Source organism: Salmo salar, chromosome 12 (genome assembly GCF_965601325.2).
Source record: "Salmo salar chromosome 12, fSalSal1, whole genome shotgun sequence".
NCBI classification, from domain to species: domain Eukaryota; kingdom Metazoa; phylum Chordata; class Actinopteri; order Salmoniformes; family Salmonidae; genus Salmo; species Salmo salar.
The window spans coordinates 59,438,043-59,465,512 of NC_138302.1; the positions used below are offsets into that span (position 1 = coordinate 59,438,043).

At 43.1% G+C, this 27,470-nt stretch overlaps 1 protein-coding gene across 2 annotated transcripts in view; it reads left to right on the top strand.

The window, feature by feature from the left end:
- The window catches only part of LOC106565341 (SLIT-ROBO Rho GTPase-activating protein 3), a 78,180-nt gene that overhangs the window by 29,365 nt on the left and 21,345 nt on the right, over positions 1-27,470 (top strand). For both annotated transcript variants that reach the window (XM_014132336.3, XM_014132337.3), the window contains exons 2-10: positions 3,529-3,724; positions 6,949-7,111; positions 9,064-9,126; positions 11,738-11,923; positions 12,288-12,416; positions 13,105-13,326; positions 17,392-17,493; positions 18,929-19,126; positions 25,507-25,591. In XM_014132336.3, the coding sequence (XP_013987811.1) occupies positions 3,529-3,724; positions 6,949-7,111; positions 9,064-9,126; positions 11,738-11,923; positions 12,288-12,416; positions 13,105-13,326; positions 17,392-17,493; positions 18,929-19,126; positions 25,507-25,591 (1,344 nt within the window). The remainder of the gene's footprint in view (positions 1-3,528; positions 3,725-6,948; positions 7,112-9,063; positions 9,127-11,737; positions 11,924-12,287; positions 12,417-13,104; positions 13,327-17,391; positions 17,494-18,928; positions 19,127-25,506; positions 25,592-27,470) is intronic.

Genomic DNA, 27,470 nt, shown 5'->3' on the forward strand with positions numbered 1-27,470 from the left:
CAGCATGTGTACACGCTGTGTCTGTGTGGAGTCTGGATTCGCCAGGGCAACAGGCCTACCTGCTCTGCTCAGAGAAGAGGAGGGATGAGAAAACTGTCTGAGAACGGAGAGGAGAAAAAATACTATTAAATTAAGATATTTGTACAGCTGCCACTAACTCATACGAAGGGCTTTGACTTCTCAAACACGGCAGAAAGCTAACACAATATGATGCCCCGTCACTTTATTAATTCAGCTACTTAGATAACTAGCAAGGTAAACTTAGGGGTCACAGTTAACACAAAATTCTGTGTTTTTCACACAGGGAAAAGATATAAAATGCGTAAGAAATATCATTCTGCCTTTTGAAAACACAGATGTAAAATGCTTCTTATTGTAATTTCTGCTCTGCATCAGACACATTTTGTGCTTCAGTTGCACTTTTCCACTCAGATGAGAATTCACGAACTGTCATTCTATTGGCAGACAACGCTCTAACTGATGTGTAGCTACTTTTCTCTGGTACTTCTCTCAGTGTAGCCAGCCTACTTTTCTCCTGTAAAATGCAATATTAACTTTAAGCAAAACATTACGAAATGTAGCTGGCTACATTATTTCAATGTTAAACATTAGAAATATAATGGCCATGCATCGTTTTTACAAAAAAGATAATTTACTTGTGTGGCTGCCAGCCAAATAGCGTTGCACTTCTGTTGTCTTCTGATGAAAATTACGCTTTTTTTCCTACCGAATGTGTTGCACTAATGTATTTTCTGTGAAGGAAAACTATAGTTGCACGTCCCTGATCACTCTATTGAAGCAAAAAAACACTGTTGACTTTCAATGTAAAACGCGACCCCTGTCAATACACAGCTGGACTCACCTGCTCCCGTTTCTCCTGTTGTGCTATTTGCAAACAAACACATGACTGGCTCAACTTTTCAGGGGAACTGCGGTAAGCCTCATAATGTAAAATAATGTGACGGGTGAAATGAAGAACATCATCTGCGGTATCTCCTAACGTATTGCACCTGTTGACTGCAGGTATTTATTTAATAAGTAGCTAAAAAATATACATCTATTGAAAAACGTCTAATAAATAGTTTCAACGGTATTTCCAAATACCCGGGAATATGGTGTATTTGGTATAACGCCCAAGCCTACACTATACGCTATAATATTTGAAGAGGTTACCAATAGGAATATTAACACAGCTTTCCATAGTAGTCATCGATTGTTATGTACTACTATGTGTAGCTACTTAACGCCTGTATCTCCAAAGCCCTCACATCAGCAGAGCCACACCAGTGCCACAGTTGCTTACTGTGACTTGAGTACCTAAAAGATGATTTAATGTAATGAGGCTTGTGATCTATATGGGCTGACACAGTGTGAGGGGATGCTGATATAGTCTGCTCTCTATCTCGCTGTGCTGGCTTCTGGCTCACAACCCTGGCCTGAGCAGGCCAGCACCTTGGCTACAGTATTCAACAGCAAGCGTGGAGAGCCCAGCATATCAAATCAAATGTATTTGTCACATACACATGGTTAGCAGGTGTTAATGCAAGTGTAGCGAAATGCTTGTGCTTCTAGTTCCGACCATGCAGTAATATCTAACAAGTAATCTACCAATTCCACAACAACTACCTTGTACACACAAGTGTAAAGGAATGAATACGAATATGTACATAAAAATATATAAATGAGTGATGGCCGAACGGCATAGGCAAGATGTAATAGATGGTATGGAGTACAGTATATACATATGAGATGAGTAATGTAGGTTATGAAAACATATAAAGTGGCATTATTTAAAGTGGCTAGTGATGCATCTAATTACATCAAGATGCAGTAGATGAATGCATAACACATTATAGACAGTGACACCCCAGCAGGAAGCATAGAGCACTCTCCATAGGCAGATGACCGCAAGATCCAAGTCATGCACACAGACTTTAAAACCTCTTGAGCATCTGATCCCGTTAGCGGGATCAAAATCCAGCGAAAAATCATATCGCCAATTAGCATTAAAAAATTATCATAATTTTTTACAAAAATAAATTTTTTTTTTTTTTTTTATAGATACACCTCTCCTGAATCGACCCACGTCGTCCGATTTCAAAAAGGTTTTACAGGAAAAGCAAATCATTAGATTATATTAGATGAGTCCATCGTAAAAAGCAGCTTCATAGCCATTTTCCGACCAACCACTTCCATCACATATTATCAATAAACAGCTAAATGTAGCACTAACCTTTTACAAACTTCATCAGATGGCACCCCTAGGACATCATGTTATACAATGCATGCATTCTTTTGTTCAATAAAGGTCATATTTATATATAAAAACAGCATTTTACATCTCTGTCTGACGTTGACTACCTAATTTCCCCTCAAAAGCGTCCCGGTAAACAATGCTACGTTTCAATAAATTGCTATACTATAACGATTTTTTAAATGTATATTGTCAATCTAACATTTATAGATGAATATCTCTTGAGAACACCCGTCATACCAGATTTTAAATTAACTTTACTGGGTAATCACACTTTGCGATAAAAGGAGATGCGATACTCAGAAAATCAGCTAATATACAGTGCTCGGCGCCATCTTGGACGCAACAGTATGAACCATCTCATCTTCAATAATATTGTCAATAATCGCCTACCTTTAGTTGTCTTCATCAGAAAGCATCCCAGGTCCACAACAGATGTATTTTCGGTCAAAAAGTCCATACTTCACGTTCCATTAGCCTGATGTTGGTAGCGCGTCCTATGGCTCTCTCCAAACGCAGCTCTGCACTTCATACTGAAAGCAATCCTCGCGCATGTAGGTTCGTTCAAACATGTCAAACGTTGTATAAAATAAATGTTCAGGGCCTCTAACACCAAGAGAGCCAATAAGATTCGAGGGGGATGATTTCATTGCCTTTAAAACCGTTTCCAAAGGTGGGGGCAGACATGGCCGCCGGCGTCATAATGGTGATGGCCCATCCCCTGTGACCAATTTCAAACTCCTGTCATTCACTGAGTTTTGACTCTATAAGGCTCAAACCACTGTGAAAGGACTGGCGACATCTAGTGGAAGCAATAGGAAGTGCCAAAATATTCCTAAACCCCTGTGTTTTTCAATGGGATAGGTTTAAACTCAATACAACACATCAGGTATCCACTTCCTGTCAGAAAATGTCTCAGGGTTTTGCCTGCCAAATGAGTTCTGTTATACTCACAGACACCATTCAAACAGTTTTAGAAACTTTAGAGTGTTTTCTATCCATATATAATAAGTATATGCATGCCCTATCTTCTGAGTTTGATTAGTAGGCCGTTGAAAATGGGAACGATTTTTTTTCAAAATGCGCTGTGGCGCCCCCTATCCTAGGGTATCCTCAAGAGGTTTTAAACATTTATTTGGAGAAATTCGTTTTTGTTTGTTCTTTTGTATGTACCTTTGCCTCCTGCCTGCCCACCCTTACGACCGCAAGACACGTTTACCTTTTTCACACTGCCCCTCTTTTGAAGGTGTGCTTTCCTCCTTTCTAATTGGCAGAGATCCGTAACCAGTTGGTGGAGCAGTTCCGATGTCTTGAGCAGCAGTCGGAGTCCCGGCTACAGCTTCTGCAGGACCTGCAGGAATTCTTCCGCCGCAAGGCCGAGCTGCAGTTGGAGTACTCCAGAGGCCTGGACAAACTGGCCGAGCGCTTCTCCGGCAAGATACGCTCCTCCAGGGAACATCAGCACTTTAAGTGAGTCTTGTTGTGTTGTGTGTCGTAGGACTAGGACTGTCGTAGGACTGTATGATAAACAGAAATTATATATACTTGACAAAAATATAAATGCAACATGTAAAGTGTTGGTCCCATGTTTCACGAGTTGAAATAAAAGATCCCAGAAATTTGCCATATGCAAAAAAAAAGGTGTATTTCTCTTTTGGGCACAAATTTGTTTATATCCCTGTTAGTGAGCATTTCTCCTTTGCCAAGATAATCCATCCACCTGACAGGTGTGGAAAATCAAGAAGCTGATTAAACAGCATGATCATTACACAGATGCACCTTGTGCTGGGGACAATAAAAGGCCTCTCTAAAATGTGCCGTTTTGTCACACAACACAATGCCACAGATGTCTCAAGTTTTGAGGGAGTGCACAATTGGCATGCTGACTGCAGGAATGTCCACCAGAGCTGTTGCCAGATAATGTTAATTTCTCTACCATAAGCCGCCTCCAATGTCGTTTTTGAGAATTTGGCAGTATGTCCAACCGGCCTCACAACCACAGCCCAGGACCTCCACATCCGGCTTCTTCACCTGTGGGATTGTCTGAGACCAGCCACCCGGACAGCTGATGAAACGGAGTAGTATTTTGGTCTGTAATAAAGCCCTTTTGTGTGGTAAAACTCATTCTGATTGGCTGGGCCTGGCTCCCCAGTAGGTGGGCCTGGATCCCCAGTAGTTGGGCCTATGCACACACACAGACACACACACACACACAGAGAGAGAGACACACATATATACACAAACACACACACAGAGAGACACACAGAGACACATACACACACACACACACACACACACACACACACACACACACACACACACACACACACACACACACACACACACACACACACACACACACAGACACACCCACACACACATAGAGAGACACACACAAAGACACACACATCCTTATGCACTCTTGCACTTGACCTGACTATGCATCCCCTTGCTTGACATCCTCGTTGGTTTTTGAGTAGCTTCCTTTATGGTCAATTGGCTTTAGTGGAATCTATATGGATGAGATACCGTGTAGACTATCAGAGAATACATGGATCATTCTCCTCTCTTTCTCTATTCTCCTCTCCTTCTCTATTTTCTTATCTTTCTCTCTTATCCTCTCTCAACACCCCATTGTCCCAGTTGCACCCTCCTCACATTAAATGGCAATCATTATTTCTGTCTTTCAAAGGTGGGATTCAGAACTCACCGAGTGCTGCACTCACTTGGCTGCTAGAATCTCCATGTTTAATAATTCCATCCATGCCTCCCTCTCCTCCCGCCCTCGCTCCAGAGCGCGCTCTCTCTCTCTTTTTATTTCCTCAAACCCTCGGTGGTCTCCTTTTTATCAGTTTTGATCTTTTCAGGTTTTCATTTCAGTGTCAAATTCAATAAAAGAAGAGGCACATGATAAACAGAAAAAAGTTTTCAAGTTGCTCGAAAAGTATGCATGCATAGGGAAAAGTGTCATTATATCATCTCCAGTTCCGTGCAGTGCAGATCACCGCAGTGTTGCTCCCCTGCTAGTAGTGGTCTGTTATCTGCAATGGACAGCTCAGAGACAGCTCTTAGAGTATATAACCTCTATAAGAACTTCTTAGACTATAATTCTGCCAAGATAGTTTACTGTTGATTCAGTGCAGAGCTACTCGCTGGGTCGGGCCCCAATTGAGTTTTTGGAAGCCGACTGTCGGTCCAGGATCAATCATTCACATCCTCCACCACAGATAGGGAAGCTATGGGGACTTCTTATTCAAAGGATGCTGGGTAAAAAGGCAAGGAGCTGACGAGAGCCCCAGAGGTGTGGGCTGTGGAGTAGCCTAGGCTACCTGGAGCAACATATTAAAGCTAGTCTCTTTTAACTATCCAAGCCAGGAACTTCTTTCCTTATTCTATTTTTTGCCTGTTTTCACATCTTTTCACTTGTATGATTGGAGAGACAGGAGTCAGGAGCCCCCAGAGTGGGAAAGACTTTGAGCAGGGTTGGAGTCAATTTGAAATTGAAGGCAGTCAATTCAGTAAGTAAATTCTCTTACGATAATACAAAAACAAGTTTTGCAATCACTTCTCTATAAACTGAAAAGTAAATTCAATTTAAAAAAAAGTGTGTGTGTATGTGTATATATATATAACACAGGTATCTTTTGGTTATCACTACGGCAACAGCTTCCAGGAACGACATAATATTTACATCATACAGTTATTCAGAAAATAAGCAAAAGGAATAAAACAACAATAGAGAGAGATATACTGATTTATTTTGTACCATATTTTGTTTAAAATATTAATGGAATATCTACGCTGTATATTGTGGATAAAGACTTGGACATAATTGTTCATTGTTTTCTGAAAGGTATTTTTATTAATATATATATAATATAATTGACTGCCTTCAATTGGAATTGACCCCAACCCTGACTTGGAGAGACTGATTGAGATCAAGACTCTGCTCCTGTGGAAGACTCTGATATGCATTACGATGTGTCAGTAATAATAAAGGAGAGGAACCTCGACCTGTACACTATCTTTTCATTATAACAATTACATCGCATTAAAGAAACGGGCTAACCGTCATCTTGAAGCAATGTCATGCAGTTTATTCTGAGTGGTGTAGTGCTATATGACTGGTTAGTTTGCTGTTGTTGTGCAGACTCCTCCTTAGTCACTTGTTCATTACTCAACCTGTGGTTATTGATGTGTTTGTAGAAAAGACTAGAAGTTCCTTGTCAAATAGGCTTTTGATTGTGATATGCAGAGCGGTGCATGCTTAGCAAACTTTCATAGTATAAAAGATAACTCCCCCTCTCACACAATGTTACTTCAGTCAGCATGCTCAGCAGAAGATGCTTATCTGGCCCTGTGTGAAGTTATATAAAGAGAGGTGCGTGCTCAGCCAAAGGTGCCTATCTGACTGTGATGGTTAGACTTAGTTTCCTTCTCTCGCTGTGTGCTACTTCCTTTTCCTCCTCTACAGGAAATGAAGAGAATGTGATAAACGTATATCTCATCTCCACATCAAAGCTTCATCTCACCTACAGGCTTTCATTTAACAACACCTCACTTTCTCTGCTGTTAATTTCCACACTAGTATCTGCTAAGCTACACTGGTAGATTCCAATAGCTAAACGATAGTGGGGACAAACAATAATATGGGTTGCATTAACCCCCCCCCCCTCCCCCCTTGTTATTTCCAGGAAGGACCAGAACCTGCTGTCGACAGTGAACTGTTGGTACTTGGTTCTGAACCAGACGAGGAGAGAGAGCAGAGATCATGCTACCCTCAGCGACCTCTACAACAACAACGTCATCTTCCGCCTGGCACACGTCGGAGAGGATGTCATCAGACTTTTCAAAAAGGTCAGGACCCCCCACACACACCACCAGCACATGCACATAGAAGCTGGAGGAGGAAGCAGGTGATAAAGGGAAGGAAAGGAATTTGAATGTGGGAAAGATGAAGAGGAAGCACATAGGGGTGATTACACACACACACACACACGCCTGGGATATTAACCTACAGTATGTGCTGTCAGGCTGGGCTAGTACCAACCTCGTTTACCTCTGGATGTCAGACCTACAGCTGAGAGATGTTCCCCACCTTCAAATGTATTTTCTTCCCTTTCTCTGTGTCACCTGCTCCCTCCTCCAGCGTTTCCTGCTCTTCACAACATCTTTGTCTTTCTAAAGTGGTAAACAAACTACATCTGGTAAACAAACTACAAGTATAATCTCCGCTTCTATCCTGCAATTTTTATGTCATTAAATGACTGAAGGATACATTGCTGCATGAAATGTCCCTGTTAATCTTCACCTAAGTATACACATTAGCTCTAGCCTAGGACCCATCAGAGCTATAAAGCATGTCTCAGAGAGAGAGTTAGAGCGGAGAGTGGCCATGGTTCAGGGACTACAGTATGATGGAACGGTCTGGCTGGGGGAAGCACAGATCAGTATCGATCCACAGCAACCGGCTGAGGTCTCACATGATTTATGTCCTCTGGGAATGGATATGCTGTCAGGGGGAGCCGTGATGAGGCTGGGTTACTCTTTCCTGGTGGGTTGTTCCTGCCTGGTGGGCTGGGCTGCCTGGTGGGCTGAGTTGTTCCTGCCTGGTGGGCTGAGCTGCCTGGTGGGCTGAGTTGTTGTTGCCTGGTGGGCTGGGCTGCCTGGTGGGCTGAGTTGTTGTTGCCTGGTGGGCTGGGCTGCCTGGTGGGCTGAGTTGTTGTTGCTGCCTGATGGGCAGCTCAGAGAGAGGTGGCCTGTTGAAAAATGATAAAATCTCTCCCACTGCAAGAAATGTTGAGTTGTGGTGTAAAGTTTGTTACAATGTCAAGGATGATAGCAGTAGCACCATCTATGCCAGGGTTCCCCAAATGATGGATTTGGCCTGCAGGTGGTTTTATTTGGCCCCTCAGTTTTCTGAGTTTTCTAAGTTTTCTGACCCAAAAAATTCATAATTGTCACGGTTGCACCAAAGACTGTAAAAACACCAGGAAATCAGCTCCAAGTTATTTTAATTTTGGAAATCTATCCTCAAGTATTCCCACACGTAAGAGACCAATGTTAGCATGGTTTGAAATGGTTGTTTTAGTCATATATTATATCTGTTTGGGCTTCTTGAGGTCAATTTGCAGTCTACAAATGATTTGTAATTATGTTCCGGCCCGTCGATCATCCGCTCAAGAAAAAAAATCGTCCTGGGCTGATCCCTGATCTATGCATTCCATACCACATACCATCCGGGTTCAATGTAGAAGCAAATATTGTGCACCATGAATATACTAAACTAAAAATAATGTTAATGAATACTGTTTAAGTTGTTCTTATATGTGTAAATGTAGTGTTGCTGCCATAGCACCAATCTCTGAGGAAAGTGGAGTTGATTAGGCCTAATTCACTGCTGCTGGGCATAACAACCATGGCCGTGACAACCTACCATCACTGACGCCTAAATACTGCACTTTTAACCTGTAACACACTCTGTAGTGTATTACTGAAGAGGAAAGCCGTTCCTACTTTTACAGGATTATTTAAACCACTCTGCCTTCCATACTTCCTTGTCTATTAGCTGCTTGCCTGTACACAACCTTTTCACAAATAGAGAGAAACAACATGTCGTGGTGTTCAGTCATCTTTCACATACAAACACATCAAAGGGAAACGCATCTCTTCCATACAGACACATGATCCCGGGAAACCGATGTATTCATGCCTCAGGGAAACAACCAGGTCTGTTAATGGTAAACATGTTCTTCCTGTCACCTGTGAGATTGATTTGCACACTTCATGCTTCCTCTGCTTCTTTTCAGAGCAAAGACATCGGGGTGCAGATGCATGAGGAGTTGGTAAAAGTTACGAATGAGCTCTACACTGTGAGTAAACATGTCATTCTCTCGCTCTCTCTCTCTCGTCCCTCTTTCTTTCTTTCTTTCTTTCTGTCTCTCTCTCTCTCTCTGTTGCCTCTCTCGCCCCTCTTTCTTTCTTTCTCTCGCTCTCTCTCGCCCCTCTTTCTTTCTCTCTCTTTCTCTTGCCTCTCTCTCTCTTGCCCCTCTTTCTTTCTCTCGCTCTCTCTCACCCCTCTTTCTTTCTGTCTCTCTCTTGCTTCTCTCTCTCTCTCTTGCCCCTCTTTCTTTCTCGCTCTCTCACGCTCTCGGTCTTGCTCTTTTTTTTCTCACTCTCCTTCCTTTTCTCTTCCCCGATATCTTTGTACTGTACAGTGTCTCCTTCCATCCACTCCCCATGTTTGTTAGTTAGCCTCCTGAAGCTAACTCCATTCCGCTAGACCCACCTCAGACCCTCTGACTCTCTGCTCTGTTGTCTCTGGGTTGCCCAGGATCTGCCCAGAGCAGAATAGCTTTATCAGCACTCCAGCAGCACAGCCTTGCTACACAGGTCATTTCTTTCTGCCCTGGAGGACATTAAGAATTTGCATTTTTCCTCCCGCTGTGAGAGAAGTTGTAGTTGAAGGAGAAACTGTACTTGCCATTGGCTCTGCTCCAAGCCGACTCAGCAGTTTCCACTGCAGTGGAGGTCTGCTCACTGCCAAGGTGTATCGTCACATATTTACATATTCAGCCCATGCTACACAGGATCAAACACAGATCTGTTGTTAAAGTTAATTGGCATCCTTCTCTTCTGTCTGTAAATTGACTGTGTACATGAAGAGTAAGCATAAGCAAGCACACGCAAGCAGACACACACACACACACACAATAATGAATGCTCAAAGACACCTGTCCCAGGTTATGTTTCAGTTTGATTTGATTAAACCAAATCAAATTGCATTTGTCTCATGCGCCGAATACAACAAGTGTAGACTTTACTGTGAAATACTTACTCACAAGCCCTTTCCCAACAATGCAGTTAAAAAGTAAGAACATTACAAATGAATTAAAAGAAAATAGTAACACAATAAAATAATAATAACGAGGCTATATATAAGTTATATACAAGGAGTACCAGTACCGAGTCGTGTCCTGGGGTATGAAGTAGTTGGGGTGATTGATTTAGGTAATATGTACATGTAGGTTTGGTTAGGTGATTGATTGATTGAAGTACAATGTACATGTAGGTAGGTGTTTAATTAACTGTTCAACAGTCTTATGGCTTTGGGGTAGTCCACGAGCAGCTCCTTTGTCTTCCTGACGTTGTTTGATTTGATGTGTGTGCTTGTGCATGTGTGAATGTGTGTGTGTATATCTGTGTGTGTGTTTGTGACAGGAAGGCACTCATTTGTGAAATGTGATGCCTATTTCTGGCATGCCAGGGCATTGCTCTGTAACACAGACAGTATGGACTCTATCGGCTGTTTAGCCAGAGTCCTGGATTACAATCAATATGTAGAGAATGACATTGTCCACCAGCCAGACAGCTAAACCAGCAGCCACATTACAGAGGCTGGTATTATATCAATTGTATTAGAATGTTGATCCTGTTCATTTGTTTTGGTTGGAACACTGTGTTGAAATGGATTTTAGAATGGCTGTGACTGACTAGTGTCGACACATGCAGTGTCTGTAAATTCACATCCCTCAGATAGATATTTAAGTGTTGTAAGCAGGCCAGTGAGCATTGGTAAAATAACACGACCACACTGTGCAGCAGCAAGCATGCAACCAATTGAAAATGCCTGGGCTTTAAATACACTAAATGGCCGCATGAGGAATGATTCTGCATGACATACAACATAATGATGCAGATTTTCATTGATTTTGCTTTTTATCATGTGTACCTCTCATTATACGTTCACCTGCACGCAGTCGGTGACATAGTTAATAGCTAGTACTTGTACGTACTTGTACATGTTTTATGTACAGTGTTGATGCATAATGCACAATGTGAGAGCCAGCTTGGCTTCAACACGTCCCCAGCTTGATCTGACTTCAAGTCAGAACCAAAGGCTCCTCTCTTGTTTCACACTCAGCAGCAGCCAGAGGAACGAGGAAAGGTTCTCTGTGACTCAGCTCGAGAAAAAGATCTCTATAACTTGGCAACGACAGTCGTCCTGCTGGTTTCACTTGCGCTCTCCTCACATCGATTACCTCAATCAGAGTTGCTAGGAGACGTGTAAGAGAGAGGGTGAGTTTGTAGTGCTTGAGGGGAGAGAAACAGAACAGAACAGAAGTAACCTAATTTTAGCACTCGGTCACAAATCCTTAACAGATTTGACAGTAGCTGTCTTTCTGTGTTCTCATTCAGTTTACAGGACACATGGATTGGTATGCTGAATCCTAACTTTAGATATGCACGTCTAACCAACCTCCCATTGACATCAAGTCTGTTACACGCTTATCGTGAGTTTTAGTGTATTGCCTCGTTACTCCCTAGAGTTACTCTCATGACCACTGTCAACGTCCAGACCAAGAGCCTTGACGTGAACTTAGTGTACATGTAGTTGATTTTTAATGTTCTGTACAATGTCCTGTTTTAATGTTCACACAGACACACAGCTCTAACCCTTGTCGTCCTCCTGTCCCTGGGTAGGTGATGAAGACCTACCACATGTACCACACTGAGAGCGTCAGCGCCGAGAGCAAGCTGAAGGAGGCTGAGAAACAGGAAGAGAAGCAGATTGGCAAGGCCAATGAGGTCAGCACCAGCCTCTTGCGCTATGACGACCGCCCACAGCGACGCAGCTCCGTCAAGAAGATTGAGAAGATGAAGGAGAAGGTGTGGCTTGGGCTGAGTGTGTGTGTGTGTGTGTGTGTGTGTGTGTTCTCCCAATTGTCTGTAAAAGCTCTGAGGACTTGGATGCATTAGCCTCTGACATTTCATCAGTTAATGTATACACTAATGACCAGAAACGTTAACTGGTTTTGTTGCCGTGGTAAGACTGGACCTCTTGCTTCATGTGTCGCATGTAAATTATTTTGATCAGATTAGACTTCCATAGATGGAACAACATTTTTTACACCCTTGGTATAAGAATCCTTTTAGAGAGAGATCATCTATGGTTTACGGATTTTTGTCTCTCTGTCTCCCTCTCTTACCCCCCTCCCCCTCACTCTCTCTCTTCTTCTCCCTCTCTCCCCAGAGACAAGCCAAATACTCTGAAAACAAGCTGAAGTGCACTAAAGCCCGGAACGACTATTTGTTGAACCTAGCCGCGACCAATGCTCTGGTGGCCAAATATTACATCCACGATGTCTCTGACATGATAGATGTGAGTGGGTGGTACAAGACATGCTGATTACAACAACATGAGAATGCTAGAATCCATTTGATAAACGAAAGCCCAGTAGCATCTTGTACTACAGGGTATTTTATTCAAAGTTAGCGTTCTATTAATTGCAATGAATAATAGATACAGTAGTTTGATTGATTGAAGCAGTGTAGCATCTGACACAGTGTCTCCTATTTTGTTTGAAGTTAGCATTTTATTGATTGTAATGGATTTAATGAATAATTGATACAGTAATAGATAGTTTGATAGATGGAAGCATAATAGCGACTTGTGACACAGTATCTCTCCCCATTGGTTTGGAACTAACATTATGTGCTTCCCAAGGGTGGTAACCATAGAAATATAATTACTAGAACAGACATTTCCATTGTAGTCGTTTTAATTCTATGGTAATGACTGTATTTGGTATAAATATTTAGTATAAATATTTAGTATAAATATTTAGTAGACATTTGCACATCCAATTGTCAGGTTCTAGATGGAAAAAAACAATGATTGTGAATGTGACTTTTATGACTGGGTATTTTTCCTACTCATCAAAACCTGGGTGAGGCTTATGGTTATTGCTGTCATAATGACTGTGTATTTTCCCTGTCTGTGACCTGGGTAAGGGTTAGTTATTTCTATGGTAGTGACTGTGTGTTGTGTTGTCCATGCCTCCCCCCAGTGCTGTGACATGGGCTACCATGCCAGCCTGGCGCGGACCCTGAGGACCTACCTGTCTGCAGAGTACAGCCTGGAGACGTCCCGCCACGAGGGGCTGGACCAGCTGGAGGGGGCTGTGGATGCCATGGATGTCAGGGGGGACAAACACAGGGTCATGGACATGCACAGTCAGATCTTCTGCCCGCCCACACGCTTCGACTACCAGCCACACATGGGCGACGAGGTGAGGGAGGCGGAGGGTGTGTGATTGGAGGGGTGATTGTAACAGCAATGCAAGGGCCTTGGGTTGGGTTCCCTTCTCTCTCTTTCTCTCACTCTCTCGCGCCCCTCTCTCCTTCGCCTCTCTCGCCCCTCTCTCTCTCGCCCCTCTTTCTCTCTCCACTATATATTGTATCTGATCTATCTATCTCATCTCTCTATCAGGGTTTCCGTTAGCCGGTAATTGACCTGCTTTTTTTTTTAAAGCCGAATAATATAATTGTTGCCTGCCAAACTGACCGGTAAAAAAACAATGGTATGCAGGCTATTTTCGTAAATCAGTTTAATTTCGATAATAACGTTTTCATTTCGCAAAATTGTTGTCACGTGGTTCATCATAAAAATCTTAATCAAAATGATAAAAATATCAAAGTAAAAATTAAACTAATGCGAGATCACCAGCCTCTGTCATATGGACAAATTTATATACTGTGTTCATTGGCGGCTAAATAGCCTAAATGAGCGCATGTGACTCGGAAAATTCTGGTTCTTTCAAGCAGATTTTCTCTCTACTCAGCCTCTCTGTCTCCCTTTGTCTGTCTTGACCCGAGGTATCAAGTGCAACATTGTATCAAATCAATCAACTGGGTCTGGCCTGAAGCTGTCTCTTGTGAACTTTGCAACATTGTATCAACTAGCCTATTCCCTGCCATCAGAGTTTCCCATGCCAGTGAGCTTGGGTCAGACAGCTGTTTTTGTGCAAGGGAAAGGTATTTTATGACTTTTCCACTGGATATATGGCATCATCAGATCATGGGATTTTACTCTTTCACACCGAGGCTTGGTTGTTATTGAGGAGGAGATTGCTGGGAAAAATGTTTCAAATAGGAACTATACTGCTCAAAGAAATAAAGGGAACACTTAAACAACACATCCTAGATCTGAATGAAAGAAATAATCTTATTAAATACTTTTTTCTTTACATAGTTGAATGTGCTGACAACAAAATCACACAAAAATAATCAATGGAAATCCAATTTATCAACCCATGGAGGTCTAGATTTGGAGTCACACTCAAAATTAAAGTGGAAAACCACACTACAGGCTGATCCAACTTTGATGTAATGTCCTTAAAACAGTCAAAATGAGGCTCAGTAGTGTGTGTGGCCTCCACGTGCCTGTATGACCTCCCTACAACCCCTGGGCATGCTCCTGATGAGGTGGCGGATGGTCTCCTGAGGGATCTCCTCCCAGACCTGGACTAAAGCATCCGCCAACTCCTGGACAGTCTGTGGTGCAACGTGGCGTTGGTGGATGGAGCGAGACATGATGTCCCAGATGTGCTCAATTGGATTCAGGTCTGGGGAACGGGCGGGCCAGTCCATAGCATCAATGCCTTCCTCTTGCAGGAACTGCTGACACACTCCAGCCACACGAGGTCTAGCATTGTCTTGCATTAGGAGGAACCCAGGGCCAACCGCACCAGCATATGGTCTCACAAGGGGTCTGAGGATCTCATCTCGGTACCTAATGGCAGTCAGGCTACCTCTGGCGAGCACATGGAGGGCTGTGCGGCCCCCCAAAGAAATGCCACCCCACACCATGACTGACCCACCGCCAAACCGGTCATGCTGGAGGATGTTGCAGGCAGCAGAACGTTCTCCACGGCGTCTCCAGACTCTGTCACGTCTGTCACGTGCTCAGTGTGAACCTGCTTTCATCTGTGAAGAGCACAGGGCGCCAGTGGCGAATTTGCCAATCTTGGTGTTCTCTGGCAAATGCCAAACGTCCTGCACGGTGTTGAGCTGTAAGCACAACCCCCACCTGTGGACGTCGGGCCCTCATACCACCCTCATTGAGTCTGTTTCTGACCGTTTGAGCAGACACATGCACATTTGTGGCCTGCTGGAGGTCATTTTGCAGGGCTCTGGCAGTGCTCCTCCTTGCACAAAGGCGGAGGTAGCGGTCCTGTTGCTGGGTTGTTGCCCTCCTACGGCCTCCTCCACGTCTCCTGATGTACTGGCCTGTCTCCTGGTAGCGCCTCCATGCTCCGGACACTACGCTGACAGACACAGCAAACCTTCATGTCACAGCTCGCATTGATGTGCCATCCTGGATGAGCTGCACTACCTGAGCCACTTGTGTGGGTTGTAGACTCCGTCTCATGCTACCACTAGAGTAAAAGCACCGCCAGCATTCAAAAGTGACGAAAACATCAGCCAGGAAGCATAGGAACTGAGAAGTGGTCTGTGGTCCCCACCTGCAGAACCACTCCTTTATTGGGGGTGTCTTGCTAATTGCCTATAATTTCCAGCTGTTGTCTATTCCATTTGCACAACAGCATGTGAAATTTATTGTCAATCAGTGTTGCTTCCTAAGTGAACAGTTTGATTTCACAGAAGTGTGATTGACTTGGAGTTACATTGTGTTGTTTAAGTGTTCCCTTTAATTTTTTGAGCAGTGTATTAGGCTATCATTTGCAAAGATGTAAAAAAAGAAAAAAAAAGAAAAGACTTCTTTGACTTACACTTACCGTGTGGGATGAAGAAAAAATGACTGAAAAGCTCAGCTTATTAGTGGTGGATATGGTAAGTTAAGACAAGCAGAAAACATCTCAAAATGGGCACTTCCCTACATTTGTGCGCAGCAGGCCAGGTAGGCTACTTCTATGCTTGCTCCCTCAACATTAACAAGACAGAGAAACCAGACCCATGCTCATTGCTCACATGGAGCACTCCAAACAAAAGACGATGAAGAAATTGGCAAAACTCGTAAATGATAGTTATGAAATCATCCTAAACTTGTTTCTCACAAGTGTAGCAGGTTGTGAACTCTGAAAAACAGCGTTTCCATTCTGAGAGCGAGAATGGTAAATGACTGTAGGCCTGATTGGTAATCAGCAGCATGTAACCAAATCACTGGGATTAACAGTTCATTTACTACTGGTGACGTACAGTATGTAATGGGAATGAATCATAATAAACAATCAAAGGGCAAATAAAACAATGAATGTGCAAAATAATTGGTGGGAGACAGCTGAGTGCATTCTGGAGAGAGACGTGCCTATAGTCTATTTCCGGCCCTTGTCTCAACATTTTAAAATATATACACACATATCTTCACAGATATTTTAGATGTTTTTCACTGACAGCCACAACTCAATAATCAACTAGGCCTTTTGCAACGCGCACTGCCCATGAAAGACTTCCTCAAATGCCATTTCTCTCCTGTTCGATTGGTTTTCATATCAACTTTATTTTGTTGTCCAAAGCCAAAGGTACAATCCTAGTCATATTAGCAACCCGTCCTAGTCTTTCTAAGTAGATTTTCATCTCTGTCATATACCGCTGGCATCAGGTTCACTGTTTAGAATTGTGTTTTCCCGCAAAATTACGTTTTATTGGCTGCTTCATTGCAGGAGTTGCATGTTCTGTTAAAATGAATTACCGTAATGCTGTTAGGTTCTGATTATTAGAGTAATAACTCAACGGACACTGTGAAAGCTTAAACCAAGTTTATTCTTCCCAAAGGAACGAACAGCTGAATACATATTCACCCAAACACTATTATTTAACTCTTTCTCCTATGCTGTCTCTCCTCCTACCCATCTGAACAGCCAATGCATCTCTGTTGCTAGACAGAACCTTAGTGATATCTGTTCTTCCTCACTTCATCTGACCTGACCTCTACCCCAAAGTGCTCACTCCTCCCCAACTCAAGGCTGTCATGGTGATTGGTACCAGACTGTGTCTCTTCTCCTCCCAGAGGATCCCTCCCATAGGATCCCAGATGGCTAACAATAACATATCCTGACATAATGTAAACGTTATACATTACCCTCCCTCAGTGAAATGAATAAGTATATTTCCTATTCTCAGAACCCAACAATGTAAATGTTATTTCTGTCATTCTGAGCACCGGAGTTAGACGCCCTAATGGGTTACGAACCCAATGCATATGGGTCCGGTACATTTCTCAAAATGGCCGGTAAATTTAAATCTTCACGGTCACGTTGTCCGGCGCCACATTTTCTTAACGGAAACCCTGATCTCTATCTACAGTATCCATCCATCTAATCTATCTTCACCAGGTGTGTCAGGTGAGTGCCCAGCAGCCGATGCAGACAGAGCTCCTGATGCGTCACCACCAGCTCCAGTCCCGCCTGGGCACGCTCAAGATAGAGAACGAGGAGGTGAGCTCTAACCCTAACATAGTCACATGGTCAGAGTCAATAAACTTACCACCTGGGCCATGTTCAGTAGGTAAAAATTGTGGAACGTTGTACAGTGAGGGGAAAAAAATATTTGATCCCCTGCTGATTTTGTTCGTTTGCCCACTGACAAATAAATGATCAGTCTATAATTTTAATGGTAGGTTTATTTGAACAGTGAGAGACAGAATAACAACAACAAAAATCCAGAAAAACGCATGTCAAAAATGTTATAAAATGATTTGCATTTTAATGAGGGAGATTTGAGGGAGATTTCCCTGGCTGAGGGAGATTTGAATTTAACATTGAGCTTCATCCAATACCTATACTATTGTGTGTTACACAAGTTGTGCCCTGCTGAACATTTTAGGGAAAAACATGCATACAGGATATGGAAACATTCAGTATGTTAAAACTGATATACTGCCAGTCTTTTCTTGTCTCTTCAGAAATCCATCTAGGCAGAGGGCTATAGGCAAACATTGTGACTCATGTTTACATGCACATCATGAATACTCAAACAGACAGGCTTATATCCACTCAGGGCCAACAGATGACCCCAGCAGCTCTGGTGAACCACACACTGACTGCATTACTGTACTGTTGACCATGTTCATGTCGGCTGGAGGCGTTCTCATACTCACACTATAATGATGCGCGTGCGTACTCACGCACACACACACATAGTCCCTCCCTCTCACAAACATTCACACACACAATAATGCATTCACGCGCACACTCTCTCACAAGCAAAGTGTAGCCCCTGGGATTGCCTCTCATCTAACAGGCGGGCAGGGGCGCCTCTACTTTCAGAGGACTGTCACCCAAGCAGCGTTCGTGCACAATACATCTTCTAAACTGACGAAGGTGTGGCCCTAGGGTTGATTTTCATCTTCCATCTCTTCCCCATCGCCCACCAAACCAGGCAGGCAGCCAGGCCCTAGCAGCTAGCACTGCATCCAGGCCTCCAGCTACAGAGCCTGCTGCCTGCCTGCCTGTCTGCCTGCCTGCTTGCCTCATGCTGCTGCAGTGATTCAGACAGATGTGTGTAAAGGTCACCATATTTGTGCTCTGCGTTCAGCTTATCTCCTATGAATATGGAGATGCTCCCTCTGCTCACTTCCTCTCCCTCTCACACAGACAGAACACCAGTTATCTTCCTAATTATCTTCACACGGTCACACACTCACACCAGAAAACATGTCCCCTACCGGGCTGACTGAACTTTACATTATATATTATGTAAGCGGTTGTAGGATGTAGTACTGTGATCAAGAAGTCATACTAGTGTAGATGTGGGACATTTTGTTCTTTAATTTGACATTTTGATATTAAAGGAAAAATGGACTTAAAAAATATCTTTTGGTATTTGTTTGACACAGTTTAATAATGACTCTTCCCTTTTTGTATTTCTTAGGTAAGAAAGACCCTGGATGCCACCATGCAGACGCTGCAGGACATGCTTACGGTCGAGGACTTTGATGTGTCTGAGGCTTTCCAGCACAGCCAGTCCACTGAGTCGGTCAAGTCTGCCTCGTCCGACTCCTACATGAGCAAGGTCAACGTTGCTAAGAGACGAGCCAACCAGCAGGAGACGGAGGGCTTCTACTTCACTGTGAGTGGCTCTGATAAGTCACTTGACTTAAGACTTCACTGTGATTGGCTTTGACAACTAACCACGCTTACAAAGCATTAGAAATGCTTTTTTTCTTATTTGTATGAATGCTTCCTGGCACAGTACCTTGCAAAAGTATTCATCCCCTTAGCGTTTTTTGTATTTTATTGCATTACAACCTGTAATTTAAATAGATTTTGATTTGGATCTCATGTAATGGACATACATAAAATAGTCCAAATTGGTGAAGTGAAATGAAAAAAATTACTTCTTTCAAGAAATTCAAAACGGAAAAGTGGTGCGTGCATATGTATTTACCCCCTTTGCCCCTAAATAAGATCTGGTGCAACCAATTACCTTCCGAAGTCACATAATTTGTTATATAAAGTCCACCTGTGTGCAATCTGTTTGTCACATGATCTGTCACATGATCTCAGTATATATACACCTGTTCTGAAAGGCCTCAAGAGTCTGCAACACCACCAAACAAGGGGCAATACCAAGCAATCGGCACCATGAAGACCAAGGAGCTCGCCAAACAGGTCAGGGACAAAGTTCTGGAGAAGTACAGATCAGGGTTTGGTTATAAAAAAAATATCATAAACTTTGAACGTCCCACGGAGCACCATTAAATCCATTATTAAAACATGGAAAGAATATGGCACCACCACAAACCTGCCAAGAGTGGGCCGCCCACCAGAACTCACGGACCAGGCAAGGAGGGCATTAATCAGAGAGGCAACAAAGAGACCAAAGATTACCCTGAAGGAGCTGCAAAGCTCCACAGTGGAGATTGGAGTATCTGTCCATAGGACCACTTTAAGCCGTATACTCCACAGAGCTGGGCTTTACGGAAGAGAGCCATTGCTTCAAGAAAAAAATAAGCAAACACGTTTGGTGTTCGCCAAACATAAAATCAAAATCAAATCAAATCAAATTTATTTTTATATAGCCCTTCGTACATCAGCTGATATTCTCAAAGTGCTGTACAGAAACCCAGCCTAAAACCCCAAACAGCAAGCAAAGCATGTGAAAGAAGCACGGTGGCTAGGAAAAACTCCCTAGGAAAAACTCCCTAGAAAGGCCAAAAACCTAGGAAGAAACCTAGAGAGGAACCAGGCTATGAGGGGTGGCCAGTCCTCTTCTGGCTGTGCAGGGTGGATATTATAACAGAACATGGTCAAAATGTTAAAATGTTAAAATGTTCATAAATGACCAGCATGGTCAAATAATAATAATCATAGTAGTTGTCGAGGGTGCAACAAGCACGTCCGGTGAACAGGTCAGGGTTCCATAGCCGCAGGCAGAACAGTTGAAACTGGAGCAGCAGCACGGCCAGGTGGACTGGGGACAGCAAGGAGTCATCATACCAGGTAGTCCTGAGGCATGGTCCTAGGGCTCAGGTCCTCCGAGAGAAAGACAGAAAGAGAGAAAGAGAGAATTAGAGAGAGCATATTTAAATACACACAGGACACCGGATAAGACAAGAGAAATACTCCAGATGTAACAGACTGACCCTAGCCCCCCGACACATAAACTACTGCAGCATAAATACTGGAGGCTGAGACAGGAGGGATCAGAAGACACATAAAAGAAAGTACTCTGGTCAGATAAGACTAAAATTTAGCTTTTTGGCCATCAAGGAAAACCCTATGTCTGGCGCAAACCCAACACCTCGCATCACCCCGAGAACACCATCCCATGCTGTGGGGATGTTTTTCATCGGCAGGGACTGGGAAACTGGTCAGAATTGACGGAATGATGGATGGCGCTAAATACAGGGAAATTCTTGAGGGAAACCTATTTCAGTCTTCCAGAGATTTGAGACTAGGATGGAGGTTCACCTTCCAGCAGGAAGGTGAACAATGACCCTAGGCATACTGATAAAGCAACACTCGAGGGGTTTAAGGGGAAACATTTAAATGTCTTGGAATGGCCTAGTCAAAGCCCAGACCTCAATCCAATTGAGAATCTGTGGTATGACTTAGATTGTTGTACACCAGCGGAACTCATCCAACTTGAAGGAGCTGGAGCAGTTTTGCCTTGAAGAATGGGAAAAAATCCCAGTGGCTAGATGTGCCAAGCTTATAGAGACATAGCCCAAGAGACTTGCATCTGTAATTGCTGCAAAGGTGGCTCTACAAAGTATTGACTTTGGGGGGGTGAATAGTTATGCATGCTCAAGTTTTCTGTTTTTTTTGTCTTATTTCTTGTTTGTTTCACAATAAAAAATATTTTGCATCTTCAAAGTGGTTTGTGTAAATTGTGTAAAGCATATTGTGTAAATCACATGATACAACCCCCAAAGATCTATACTGCTCAAAAAAATAAAGGGAACACTTAAACAACACATCCTAGATCTGAATGAAAGAAATAATCTTATTAAATACTTTTTTCTTTACATAGTTGAATGTGCTGACAACAAAATCACACAAAAATAATCAATGGAAATCCAATTTATCAACCCATGGAGGTCTGGATTTGGAGTCACACTCAAAATTAAAGTGGAAAACCACACTACAGGCTGATCCAACTTTGATGTAATGTCCTTAAAACAAGTCAGAATGAGGCTCAGTAGTGTGTGTGGCCTCCACGTGCCTGTATGACCTCCCTACAATGCCTGGGCATGCTCCTGATGAGGTGGCGGATGGTCTCCTGGAGGGATCTCCTCCCAGACCTGGACTAAAGTATCCGCCAACTCCTGGACAGTCTGTGGTGCAACGTGGCGTTGGTGGATGGAGCGAGACATGATGTCCCAGATGTGCTCAATTGGATTCAGGTCTGGGGAATGGACGGGCCAGTCCATAGCATCAATGCCTTCCTCTTGCAGGAACTGCTGACACACTCCAGCCACATGAGGTCTAGCATTGTCTTGCATTAGGAGGAACCCAGGGCCAACTGCACCAGCATATGGTCTCACAAGGGGTCTGAGGATCTCATCTCGCTACCTAATGGCAGTCAGGCTACCTCTGGCGAGCACATGGAGGGCTGTGCGGCCCCCCAAAGAAATGCCACCCCACACCATGACTGACCCACCGCCAAACCGGTCATGCTGGAGGATGTTGCAGGCAGCAGAACGTTCTCCACGGCATCTCCAGACTCTGTCACGTCTGTCACGTGCTCAGTGTGAACCTGCTTTCATCTGTGAAGAGCACAGGGCGCCAGTGGCGAATTTGCCAATCTTGGTGTTCTCTGGCAAATGCCAAACGCCCTGCACGGTGTTGGGCTGTAAGCACAACCCCCACATGTGGACGTCGGGCCCTCATACCACCCTCATGGAGTCTGTTTCTGACCGTTTGAGCAGACACATGCACATTTGTGGCCTGCTGGAGGTCATTTTGCAGGGCTCTGGCAGTGCTTCTCCTGCTCCTCCTTGCACAAAGGCGGAGGTAGCGGTCCTGCTGCTGGGTTGTTGCCCTCCTACGACCTCCTCCACGTCTCCTGATGTACTGGCCTGTCTCCTGGTAGCGCCTCCATGCTCTGGACACTACGCTGACAGACACAGCAAACCTTCTTGCCACAGCTCGCATTGATGTGCTATCCTGGATGAGCTGCACAGCCTGAGCCACTTGTGTGGGTTGTAGACTCCGTCTCATGCTACCACTAGAGTGAAAGCACCGCCAGCATTCAAAAGTGACCAAAACATCAGCCAGGAAGCATAGGAACTGAGAAGTGGTCTGTGGTCCCCACCTGCAGAACCACTCCTTTATTGGGGGTGTCTTGCTAATTGCCTATAATTTCCACCTACTGTCTATTCCATTTGCACAACAGCATGTGAAATTTATTGTCAATCAGTGTTGCTTCCTAAGTGGACAGTTTGATTTCACAGAAGTGTGATTGACTTGGAGTTATATTGTGTTGTTTAAGTGTTCCCTTTATTTTTTTGAGCAGTGTATTTTAATTCCAGGTTGTAAGTCAACAAAATAGGAAAAATTCCAAGGGGGGTGAATACTTTCGCAAGCCACTGTATTAAGTACTTTTAGCTACTTGGGTTTATTGCCTTTCCCTAGTGCTCTGACCAGGTCCTGTGTGGCTCAGTTGGTAAGATCAAATTTGATTTGTCACATTGTTAACAACAGGTGAAGACTAACAGTTAAATGCTTACTTACGGGTCCTTTTTCAACAATGCAGAATAAAGATTAAAGGAATAAATACACAGTGAATAACGAATAACAATATTGAGTAAAAATAACATGGCTAGGCCTCTCAAGTGGAGCAGCGGTCTAAGGCACTGTGGCGCAGTGCTAGAGGTGTCACTACAGATCCAGGTTCGAGACCGGGCTGTGTCGCAGCCGGACGTGACCGGGAGACCAATGAGGCGGTGCACAATTGGCCCAGCGTCATCCAGGTTAGGGTTTGGCCGGCCGGGATGTCCTTGTCCCATCGCTCTCTGGCGACTCCTGTGGCTGGCCGGGCGCATGCACGCTGACACAGTCGCCAGTTGTACGGTGTTACCTCCAACACATTGGTGCGGCTTTCTTCCGGGTTAAGCGAGCAGTGTGTCAAGAAGCAGTGTGGCTTGGCAGGGTCTTGTTTCGGAGGATGCATGGCTCGACCTCTCCCGAGTCTGTATGGGAGTTGCAGCGATGGGACAAGACTGTAACTACCAATTGGATATCATGAAATTGGGGAGAAAAAGAGGTAAAAAGTACAAAAATATTATTTCCTTATTTTTTTAATAACATGGCTATATACAGGAAGTACCGAGTCGATGTGCAGGGGATACAAGGTAATGTGCATACACTGAGTGTACAAAACATTAGGAGCATCTGCTCTTCCATGACATAGACTGACCAGGTGAATCCAGGTGAAAGCTATGATCCCTTATTGATGTCACTTTGTTAAATCCACTTCAATCAGTGTAGATGAAGGGGAGTAGACAGGTTAAAGAAAGATTTTTAAGCCTTATGACAATTGAGACATGGATTGTGTATGGGTGCCATTCAGAGGGTGAATGGGCAAGAGAAAATATTGACATGCCTTTTGAACGGTGTAAATTAATAGGTGCCAGGCGCACTGGTTTGTGTCAAGAACTGCAACGCTGCTGGGTTTTTCATGCTCAACAGTTTCTCGTGTGTATCAACAATGGTCCACCATCCAAAGGACATCCATCCGACTTGACACAACTGTGGGAAGCATTGGAGTCAACATGGGCCAGCATCCCTGTGGAATGCTTTCGACACCTTGTAGAGTACATGCCCAGACGAAATGAGGCTGTTCTGAATATTATGAAGGTGTTGCTAATGTTTTGTACACTCGGTGTATAAGTAGGGTTAAAGTGACTAGGCAAGAGGATAAATAATAGACAATAGCAGCAGTGTGTGTGTGTGGGTTTGAATGAATGTGTGTGTGCAGTTAATATGCATGTGTGCACATTTTATGTGTGCATGGGCATATGTAGTGTGTGTGTATTGGGGTGTCAATGTAGGTATGTGTGAGTGTGTGGGTAGAGTCCAGTGTGTGTGCATAGAGCAAGTGCAGGAGGTTTAGTGAAAAAAAAGGGGCAATGGCCAGTAGCATCAGGTAGCCATTTTGATTAGCTATTTAGAAGTCTTGTTTAGCAGACTTCTGGCTTGGTGGTAGAAGCTGTTCAGGGTCCTGTTGGTTCCAGACTTGGTGCATCGGTACCGCTTGCTGTGTGGTAGCAAAGTGAACAGCCTATGGCTTTGAAGGCTGAATTCTTCGAAAGAATGTACATCTTCCTCTGACACCGCCTAGTATAGAGGTCCTGGATGGCAGGGAGCTCAGCCCAGCTCGGCCCCAGAACATTGTCATCATGGGTTCAATTCCCACAGGGATCACATAAGTCACTTTACAAAAAGTATAATAGTGTCATACATTATTATTATTGTATTAACACAACTTACAGTGCATTAGAAATTATTTTTTCATTTTTATTAATGAATTACATACTGATATTAGAGTACTTATGCTACTCAAGTTTAGTGGCTTTCTCCAGTGTTCATCATTATGCAGCATTATGCCCTGTGGAATTCAGACAGGCAACCATCTGGTTGTGAATTCATTTGACTGGTATTATCATCAGGCTTTGCTGATACAAGTTATACAAATGAATTATGAAATTAACATTTTGCTGTAATGCAGTACTGACTGTAGCCTACAGTCGCAAGTGTGGTCCTGTGTGGCTCAGTTTGTAAGAGTGTGGCATTAGCTAGGATTGCCAAGGTCGAGGGTTCAATTCCTGCAAGGATTACATATTAAACATGAATTCACTCACTGTACTACTTACTATAAATTGCTTCGGGTTAAAAGTGTCCGCTAAATGTCATATATTACACATTGTAAATATATTTTCTCTCTCTCTCTCTTTGCATTCCCTGTCTCTCTGTCTCTCTGTCTGTCTCTCTCTGCCTGTATAGAAATTTAAAGAGTACCTGAATGGCAGCAACCTCATAGTGAAACTACAGGCCAAGCATGATCTACTGAAGCAGACGCTAGGAGAAGGTGAGAACAACTCTCATGTTACAATGTCGTTGTGTCACTTCTGGATCACAATGCCGTCCATTGGGCCTTCACCGCCCCTTTAAAGCACTAGCAGCAGCTTGCCAATTGTAGTCTTCTTATGGTTCAAACATTGTTGTTTTATTAAATAAACTTAACTGCAATCAGCTACCAGTAAGAACCCATATTGTATACACTCCCCTACGTATTTATTTGGACAGTGAGCTAAAACTTTACATTTTGGTCTATATTCCAGCATTTTGGATTTGAGATCAAATGTTTAATATGAGGCGACAGTACAGAATGTCACCTTTTCTTTGAGGGTATTTTCTTACATATCTGTTTTACCGTTTAGAAATGAAACCACTTTATGTATCTTGTTCCCCCATTTTGAAGGTGTCATAAGTATTTGGACAAGTTCAATTATATGATAATGAATTGAATTGTTAATACCGTAATTTCCGGACTATTGAGCGCACCTGAATATAAGCCGCACCCACTGAATTTTTTAAAAAGTATTATTTTGAACATAAATAAGCCGCACATGTCTATAAGCCGCAGGTGCCTACCGGTACATTGAAACAAATGAACTTTACACAGGCTTTAACGAAACACGGCTTGTAACAAAAATAAATAGGGTTTAACGAAACACGGCTTGTAACAAAAATAAATAGGCTTTAACGAAACACGGCTTGTAACAAAACATAAAAAATTAGCAGTAAGCTTTAGTTGTCAATTCCTCACGCTGCTATTTCCAACGTCTTATCATCGACTCATTAAGACCAAGCTCCCGTGCAGCAGCTCTATTTCCTTTTCCAACAGCCAGATCAATCGCCTTCAACTTGAAAGCATGTCTTTGCCATGATGAGGGTGACAAAATGACTACCGTAATCAGAATGATGGGAAGTTTGAGAGCGCTCGATTTAATCTAAACAGTAAACAAAAAAGTTGTTTGACCTTAACCCGTTCGGCAATTTCATTGGTCTAATGAAAGCTTCATGCCGCCAAAAAACTGAGCACGTCACAGAATGTGTTTGCTTTGAGAAAAAAAATTTGAAAGTGGGAAAAATCCATATATTAGCCGCGTCATTGTTTAAGCCGCGAGGATCAAAGCATGGGAAAAAAGTTGCGGCTTATAGTCCGGAAATTACGGTAATTATGAGTGACATGCTAACTTTTCACCATTATCAATAACATGAGAGGTTTGCATTTTATTGCTCAGAAACATATTATATTCCTATTTACAATAAAAGTCACTCCAAAATGCACAATATGTTATTTACCATTTATTTATATTGGTCACAACATAATCTGAAACACAACCCAAACAAACTGCAAATGCATCTAAAAGGTGTGTAGAGTCACACGCTTGATGTAGTCATTGCGTGCTAGGAATATTGGACCAAATACTAAACTTTTGACTACTTTAATAAACATATATGTGAATTTGTCCAAATACTTATGACACCTTTAAGTTGGGGGACAAGATACCTAAAGTGCTTTCATTTCTAAACGGTGAAACAGATGTGTATGAAAATACCCTCAAATAAAAGGTGAAATTCTTTACTGTCGCTTCATATGAAACATTTTATCTCAAATCCAAAATGCTGTGGTATAGAGCCAAAATAAAAGTTTTAGCCTATCTAACATTATGGATTTGGCACATTTTTCAATATATTGTTGAACATACTCTACGGGCATATCAAAGTTCCAGAGTGGGATTTCTGCTAATTCTTGGAAGTCCAACAAATATTGCTATCTAGTTGTAAATCACAGATGGCCTTGTATATTGTTGGCTTCCTCCAGCAATTCAGTATGTACTGTTTCAGTTTCAATGACTAATTATTTTTGGGGAAAAATTGACGAATGTATCTAAGTAAGG